Consider the following 8,658-nt stretch of genomic DNA (forward strand, 5'->3'; position numbering starts at 1 on the left):
GCCCAGCTTCCCAGGATGCACAACGAATAGTAAAGTGCATTCGACATTGTCAATTTTTCCAATATGTATATCCAATTAGGGCTCACGTTCTAAAGTAGAATTATTAATAACAAAAAAAGGATAGAATTGTTCGGAAAAAGAAAAAAAAGCATGACCAAAAATTAACTTAAACAATACCTAGGTATAAAATTGAATAAATAAAATTAAAAATTAGTTTAAATTAAAAAAAGAATTACCATGTATTTATTTTTTGCTAGATTTGCAACGAAAACAATAATAATCGAATAGGCCATTTATAAATAATAATAACTATTTAGTCCGTATTCCGAGTTTTTACATTTCTTATTAATTACCTAAATTAAATTTTTTTTATTAAGTACTATATTTAGCATAATATACATATTGAAATGCCAGAACTGGAAAAATGTCAAAAAAGCAACAAAAAAAACCATTTACATAAAAAAAAGCCGATAAAAATAAATAAATGTATTTGGAACCAAAATGATAACAAACCAATTTATGTACAAAAATTAGATTACTATCTTATGGGTATATAAAAAAGAAGCATATGCTTTAAAATCCGAGCCATATAAGGCCAGGGCGCTATAATAAATATTCTACCTACTATAGTTATAAGTAGTTGAAATAATGCTTCGATTTTCAACTTCAGTAACATTCCTGGTACAAAAATGAATGTAATTGGTGCCGATGAGGTCTAAATTCCCAGTAATTTTCAATACGGTCGGAAAAAACAGAAACATTTATATATTATAAAAATTAGTTTTTACGAAATTAGTTTTGGTTTTTGGTGTAATTTTAAAAATAAATAACTGTAGATACATTATATGTTCACAGAATGTTTATATTAACATTTTCTATACACCATACAATTCTAAATTATACAGTTGGATTTTTAATAAGTCGTTTAGTAATTTAGTAAGTTTTATTTAAGATTTCAAAAATTCAATATTTTATGTTTATATAATATTAAGTATTTTTTTTTATTATTTAGATATAATAATAATGTTAACATTATGTCTCGCATGGTAAATATGCAAGTATGACTATTTTCTAGTTGTTGAGACTAAACTTTATTAATTTTGGTCCAAATTTTTCTTAACCTCATAAATGGTGGACTTAAGCATAAATATTTTTCAAATAAATCCAATGTTAGTACAATTTTTATTTCAAACGCCCATAAAATATAAATCTGCGACGTTTCGTCGCATTCATCTCTTCGATGCCGCTTTGGGTACGAACGCATAGGTAAGCCGCGGTTTTGCGGGTTTCAGTTCAATGCCAGTTCCATGTCTAAAAACAGCTCGATGAAACCCTCATGTCCTCTACTACATAACAACAGTACACACTCGCTTGCAGAACCCACCTCAGTAATGGAACTGACCAGTGGCTATTTTTTCTGATTTTTGTAGTACACGCTTGACACTTCCACTAGAATTTGATTACTAATGACTGCAGGTAGGGTTGAATCGTGAATTGTATCGTTTAAATTATAATCATATTGTGTTTTTTAAAAATTGTGTGTACCTACCTATTGGCGCCTATTGCTTGTATTATAACGAATAATTTTCAAACATTCACAATATCAGTTTGTATTATTTGTATTTTAAATTTAAAATATCTGTTAATATGTACAACACTGGTCAATAAAACATTGTTTGTATTAGTTTTTCAATATTAATATAGGTACATACAATTTCAGAACTTTCGTAGTTTTGAAGTTTTATATATTTTTCAAATTACATAGGTAGTGGTTTTTTTCAAGTTAACACTATACACATATGATTATAAATATTTGTTTTTCTATACATCTTCGTCAATATTGTGTCCTATCGCATCCCTCCATACCACACTTAACTACGTTTCAGTGTTTTTCTTTTGTTCAGTAATTCCTTAATTTTTTGTTTGTTTTTCCTGAACCATTTGAAAACCATTAGGTATTTATGTAGATACCTCAAAATAGGTACCAACTATATTCACTTTCCTATTAGAAAAGCTGTTGTTGAAAATCAAAGCATTCTTGCTATCCCAAAATGTAATGACAGATACAATAAAAAAAACCCATGTCATTTTAAAATCAATACATTCATCGCTCCGCTTAGAATCTAAAATGCATATAATTATTATACATAGAAAATGTTTATATTTACTCTACACATTATCGAACTTAAAACTAAATTAAATATCTAGATTGTATAATATAAAAACATTTATAAAATAGAGTGGAGATGGTCTGAAGACAAAAATAAATATTTTAAAAGAATTAGTTTCAATAAAAATAATCTCATATCCTTATCTAAAGACCAAAGAAATTGGCTTCTTAAATCCAGCAAAGAAAGAACAAATATTATATATATACACTGCTACCACAGCTGGATTTGGCTTAGGGTCATAACATATGTTATTATGTACCAAAACCTTATGATTTATCAATAAATATTTTAGAACAGATATAATTTTAAAGACATTCTTTTATATGTCGTTATAAATGTTTATAAATGTTCTGCACAGGTAAACACTTTATTACAGATCACATGTATACGGCTTTTTATCATTAGGTGTTTTCATATGAATTTTCCGCATTGATTTTAAAGTAAATGTTTTTAACAGATGTTGCATTGAAGAGGCTTTTTTTATTGGTATGGATCCTTGAATGCGATTTTAAATATGATAGCAAAGCAAACGCTTTATTACAGACGTTACATTTGTATGGTTTTTTATCAGTATGTATCATTTTATGCCCTTTTAAAAGTTTAGCAAGATAAAACCCTTTACCACAGATTTCACATTTAAATTGCTTATCTCTATTATGAAATCTTATAATATGATTTTTAAGACTACATTTTACACCAAAAGTTTTAGAACAAATGTCACATTTATAAGGCTTTTCATTTGTATGTGTTGATTTATGACTTTTTAAATGGTGTCTTTGAGTAAACCTTCTATCACAGATTTCACATTTAAACGGCTTTTCACCAGTATGTGTTCTCATGTGGAGAATCATATTTGGTTTATTATGAAATGTTTTTGAACAGATGTTGCATTTAAAAGGCGTCTCTCCGGTGTGTACCTTTGTATGAACATTTAATCTTGATGCAAGAGAAAACCTGCTATCACATATATCACATTTATAAGGCTTATCGCCAGTATGTGATCTCATATGGCCAGCAATATTTGATTTAGAAGAAAATGCTTTTGAACATATGTCACATTTAAAAGGCTTTTCTCCGGTATGTATCATTCTATGTTTTTTTAAATGTTCTCCACGGTAAAATAATTTTGAACAGATATCACATTTAAAACGTTTTTCTCCAGTATGTGTTCTCATATGGACTTTCATACTTGATTTTTTAGTCAATTCTATAGAACAGATTTTGCATTTAAAAGGTTTTTTATTTGTATGTCTCCATGAATGATCTTTCAGTGATGGTGCATGAGAAAACCGTTTATCACAGATATCACATTTAAAAGGTTTTTCACCAGTATGTATTCTCATATGGTTACGAACACTTGCTGCTTCAGAAAACCTTCTATCACAGATATCACATTTGTACGGTTTTTCTCCAGTATGTGTTCTTGTATGCGCTTTTAAATTTGGTTTCGTAGCAAATACTTTTTCACATAAATCACATTTGAAAGGCTTTTCTCCGGTATGTGTCCTTTTATGACAAATTAAACTTTCTGAAGAAGATAATTTTTTATCACAGATATCACATTTATACGTTTTTTTTCCAGTATGTGTTTTCTTATGAATATCAAAATTTTGTTTATCACTAAATGTTTTATTACATATAAAAGTGTTTTCTCCGATATGAAGCTGTAAGTGTTTCGTCAAATATGACTTCATATAATATGATTTATTACAAATGTCACAAACGAATGTCTCTTTGTTCTTACTGGTATGAATCTTCATATGACTTGTCAAAAGTTTTTTTGAATTAAACGATAAATTGCAGATGCTGCATTTTTGTTGATTATCCCGTAAGTTAGATCTATTGTCCGAACTCAGAGGAGTAATGAGCTTCGATGAATGGCTTTCGTTAAAAACTGTTCCTTCAAATTCACAGTTCTCAATATTATCCTTTTCTACTTTAATTTCTGTATCAATTGTCGTTACTTTTTGTTCAGCTTGATAGATAGTCCTAAAAAATAAAATTACTAAAACAATTACTATGTAAATTAAATAAAGGATAATAATTATTATAACTACATAATATAATATGGATCATGTATTATTATTATTATAATATTGCAATGTAGAATAAAAGAAAAAAAGATTGATAAATATTTTATTTTGCTAGTAGAACAAATATATTGGATCAAACATACTCGTGTTTCAAGTACCCGCCCAATTATTAAATATTGTCCTTAATTTAAATAAAATAATTGTTGTTTTATACCCTGTTCCAAAAGTGAACGGTCACTTTCGCACATACAACTAGGGCACTATAGATACAGGTATGCTACGCCGCCATTTTGCGACTAATAATGTTATGTGAATTTGAATTTCTCCCCCTTTATTTTATTATTTTATCATTGATAAATGAGTCGCAAAATGGTGGCATAGCATACCCATTCTATGTAGAGCCTTAATACAACTGACGGCTGCGGCAGTGCAAAGACCAAACTTTCTCTATAGTCTGTCCAGCAAGAGAACGCGCCGCTTCTGCGCATGTAGACTGACGACCGAGCGAGCGCTGAGGCCCCATTTCTCACTCTCTCGGCCTGTCGAAGACGGCACGTCGACATGTACAGGTGGTCACCCGAGCGCACCGTCGGTCGGTGGACCGTCTTGGGTACGCGCGGGAATGCGCGAAAACGGACCAATTTTGGTAGGCGCGCGGCGCGTTTTCTCGCTGGACAGACTACCTTGATAGTCGACGTTTCTCTAAGATGTTGACAGTCGTCGGCTAGCAAAGTGGGGGAAGAGTTTGGGCTTCGCACCGTCGCAGTCGTCAGTTGTATGCGCGAAAAGTTCTCTTTTGGGACAGGGTATAGAAGTTTACATGATCAAGCAGCTGGAAGTTTGAAAATGATATGTATGATATACTTTATATTTTAATACATTTTATTAAAGGATTAACATAAGTTTAGTTAGTCATTTTCATTAGTCATAGCATTTGCGTTTCTATTAATATTGATAAATCTTTTGGTTTCAAAAGTACATTAAATACTGCTATTACTCTTTGTAAAGACTTAAAAATTAATATTAATATCTTCAATAACTGTAATCATTTTAAATATACCATGTTAACACTACTTTAAGTTCTAATGTATAATTATTAATAATCTATGCATTGTTTCCATTTATTATTATTATGTAACTATTTTTTTCTGCTATTACTATATTGTAACTATAATTTTTGTTTTATTCTTTCTCTCTCACATTAATCTATTCTTTGATGTTTAGTCTACTTATAATTATGTTTAATATTTAAATTTCTATATTAAGAACTCATCACCTTCAATACAAGCACAGCTTATAGAAGGTGAGCAGACGATATCTACTATAATTATATTTTCAAATGTATTAATTGTTTGTTTGTTTGCAAATCAAATCAATAAATAATAAATAAATAATAAATAAATAATAAATAAATAATAAATAAATAATAAATAAATAATAAATAAATAATAAATAAATATAAATAAATTGTCGCAGTCGTTACCTATCATACGGACCCGAGTAGGGAGAGAGCCGGTCCGACGGAGGTTTGGTGTTTGAGTTTGCGTTATATAGAGTACCGAACTCTTTTTCCTTATACATCCCATACATTGTGTAATATTGTATATACAAACATCTGGATTGTACTACGGTCACCTAAGCTCATCTCACAATATCACGCAGAATCGCGTCATTGGCACAGTCGGAAACAAGTAACAACTTAGAGCAAAGCTCCACACAGAACTGATGGGTTGGAAGCAACTCAATGGATAACCAACGGGGGACTTTGTGTTACAAAAAATACAATTATTTCGTAGACAGAACACCGGAATAGACGAAGAAAATGCAGTTGAGACCATCATCGAACTGATGCGATCAGAACATCAAACTTTAATACGGGTGCAAAAACCGAAAACGTTCATGGAACTTAACGAAGTAACATATAAGGTGGGAAACCAATTTCAGAGGAGAGGGAAAACCCAGTAGGAAAATCTCGAACCGGAAAAACTCTAGGGAAAACTGCAGACTTCTAATAAACCAACCGAATTCTGGAACATCAAGAAGACGGGAAATGGGAAAACCCACCAACCAGAAAATAAAAAATATAAACAACAAAACAAAGACAGTGACCGAGAGAACGGACTCCAAATCACTGCCCTCGAAACTATATAGTCGTAGAAAGCTTACTATTTGAGGTTACAACAATATGAGACGTCAAAAATCTGACAGAAAACAGACAAAATGCCGATATGAACACCACGTATGAAACATGGGAAAAATCCAGCGTACATGTAAACGACAACTTTTTGTGGTTATTCAGAGTCAGGTTTAGACCTCGCCAAGCCTAGAGAAAATAGTGGAGGGTAGACACAAGACAATGTCAGGGAGGCAGTCGAGGAGCAAGTGCTGATAGCAGAAAACTGCCCCAATTGAACGATGAACAACATCAACTAATCACGTCAATCTAGATAAACAAAGCCATAACAGCTATACGGAGCGAGCCAAAAACGACAGAAATGCCAACGCCCGCAGTGGAGATGGAATTTCCTAATGAAATCGTTGTCAGTTCGCTCGACTCACATGCCCAAAACACGTATGTGCAACTATGGATAGCCGAAAAATACGGGAAACAAGCTGACGACCGAAAGGCAATCGTTAGGATAGCTAACGGACACACCCGGGAAACAAATGGTAAGTGCCGTATAAAAGCAAAAATTGCAACGCTAGAGGTGGATTTCAAAGCAGTAATTCTAAAGGAACTCATAGCAGATATACTGATTGGCCATGACTTCCTGACAAAACAACAAGTGGCATGGGATTACAATGCAGCCACGATCCACTTAAGCGCAGAAAAACGAACACTAGTGAGTTGGCACGGACAAATAAATCCAATAAATATCTGGAAAAACCAGATCTCACAAAACTAGAAATTCCAAATGGACCAGATGGGGAATCCCTACGCGAAGTCAAAGGGAAATACCCATCAGTGTTAAACAACGCCGTGGGAAGAATCCAAATTGTAGAACACGGAATACGACATTAATATATCGAATACGGAGTTCTCACATTAAAAAAAAATGAGTCTAAGGGACTGTGCAGTGTGCATCCATTATCGACACCTAAACCTCTAAACGGAATCGGGCGCACACTCCACTCCGGACCTACTCGAAATGGTCCGAGGAATGGGTGGAACAAAAATCTTCAGCACTTTAGATTTAAAATCGGGCTACTGGCAAGTAAGCTTAACTCCCTAAGCCCGGCTACTAACAGCGTTTCGTACTCCTAGGGGGCTATACCAGTTCAAAGTTATGCCATTCGGCTTAAAGGGAGCACCCACGAATTTCTGTCGACTTGGAAACGAAGTATTCCGCGGTTACATCGGTCATTTCGTCTTAATCTACTTAGACGATATTGTGGTATTCTCCAAATCTGTGGAAGAACACCTGGGACATCTACAAAAAGTACTTGAATGACTACCACGCTATGGACTAACGTGTCAACCGAAAAAATACAAATTAGGATTAGAAAAAATCCACTTTCTAGAACACATAGTAAACGGGGATGGGATAGATAAAGATATACAAAAGCAGGAATTCATAGCAAAATTCCCAACACCCAAAAAGGTAAAAGACATACAACGTTTCCTAGGAATATGCGGATTGTACATCCAATTCGCAAAAAGCTGTTCGGACATAGCAATACCCATAACGAATCTGCTAGCAAAAGGTAACTTGGGGAAATGGACCACAATAGAGGAGGATGCCTTTGGTAAAATCAAAGAAGCAGTAACCACAGTACTGAGGTTATCCCCACTAGACTACACGAAGAATTTCTGCTTACAAACAGACGCAAGCGAAATCGGAGTGGGGCCGTACTATTTCAAAGGGGAGAATTGCAAACAAACAGAAAAATAATCAGCCATGTAAGTTAAAAATTGAACCTGGCACAATCCAACTACTCAGCAGTAGAGAGGGAATGCTTGGCGATAATATGGACTATAGACAAATACAGACCATACCTGGACAATGCGGCACTGAAGTGGCTGGAAACAGCAAAACACAACAATAATAAACTACTACACTGGGCAATAGATTAGAACAATACAACTACACAGTTATACACATCCCAGGAACAGGAAAGGAAGGAAGGAAACTTACGGGCGATTCAAAGCAGATACTACTGGAAAAACAACAGAGTTGAAAGATCCAAGACGTGAGAAACTGCCACACTAGCTGTACCAAACCACTAAACTCCAAACTAGAGGACATAATGGCCTTTAGAATATCGAGACAACCTTGGGAAGTACTGAGCATCGACTTAATGAACCCCTACCCGAAAACAGCGAGGAGGAAATCTCAGATACTGATCGTCACGGGTATTTACAGCAGATGGGTGAGGCCTACAATTCTATCGGAACAGGAACCACACGAATAACAGTAAACACAATCGAAGAAGAGTTCTGTTCACGCTTCAGA

The 8,658-nt window shown here is 33.7% G+C and overlaps 1 protein-coding gene across 1 annotated transcript; it reads right to left on the bottom strand.

Annotated features, from left to right (window-relative positions):
* Positions 1-471: 471 nt before the first annotated feature.
* Positions 472-5,277, bottom strand: LOC103309482 (zinc finger protein 888-like). Its single transcript, XM_029490728.1, has one exon. The coding sequence runs from the start codon at positions 3,929-3,931 to the stop codon at positions 2,573-2,575; it is 1,359 nt and encodes a 452-aa protein (XP_029346588.1). The 5' UTR covers positions 3,932-5,277; the 3' UTR covers positions 472-2,572.
* Positions 5,278-8,658: the final 3,381 nt, after the last annotated feature.

The sequence above is a fragment of the Acyrthosiphon pisum genome, chromosome A2 (genome assembly GCF_005508785.2).
Source record: "Acyrthosiphon pisum isolate AL4f chromosome A2, pea_aphid_22Mar2018_4r6ur, whole genome shotgun sequence".
In the NCBI taxonomy this organism is placed as follows: Eukaryota; Metazoa; Arthropoda; class Insecta; order Hemiptera; family Aphididae; genus Acyrthosiphon; species Acyrthosiphon pisum.

Coding starts and splice junctions, on each gene's coding strand:
- LOC103309482 (XM_029490728.1), bottom strand. CDS start 3,931: ATGAAGATTCATACCAGTAAGAACAAAGAGACATTCGTTTGTGACATT.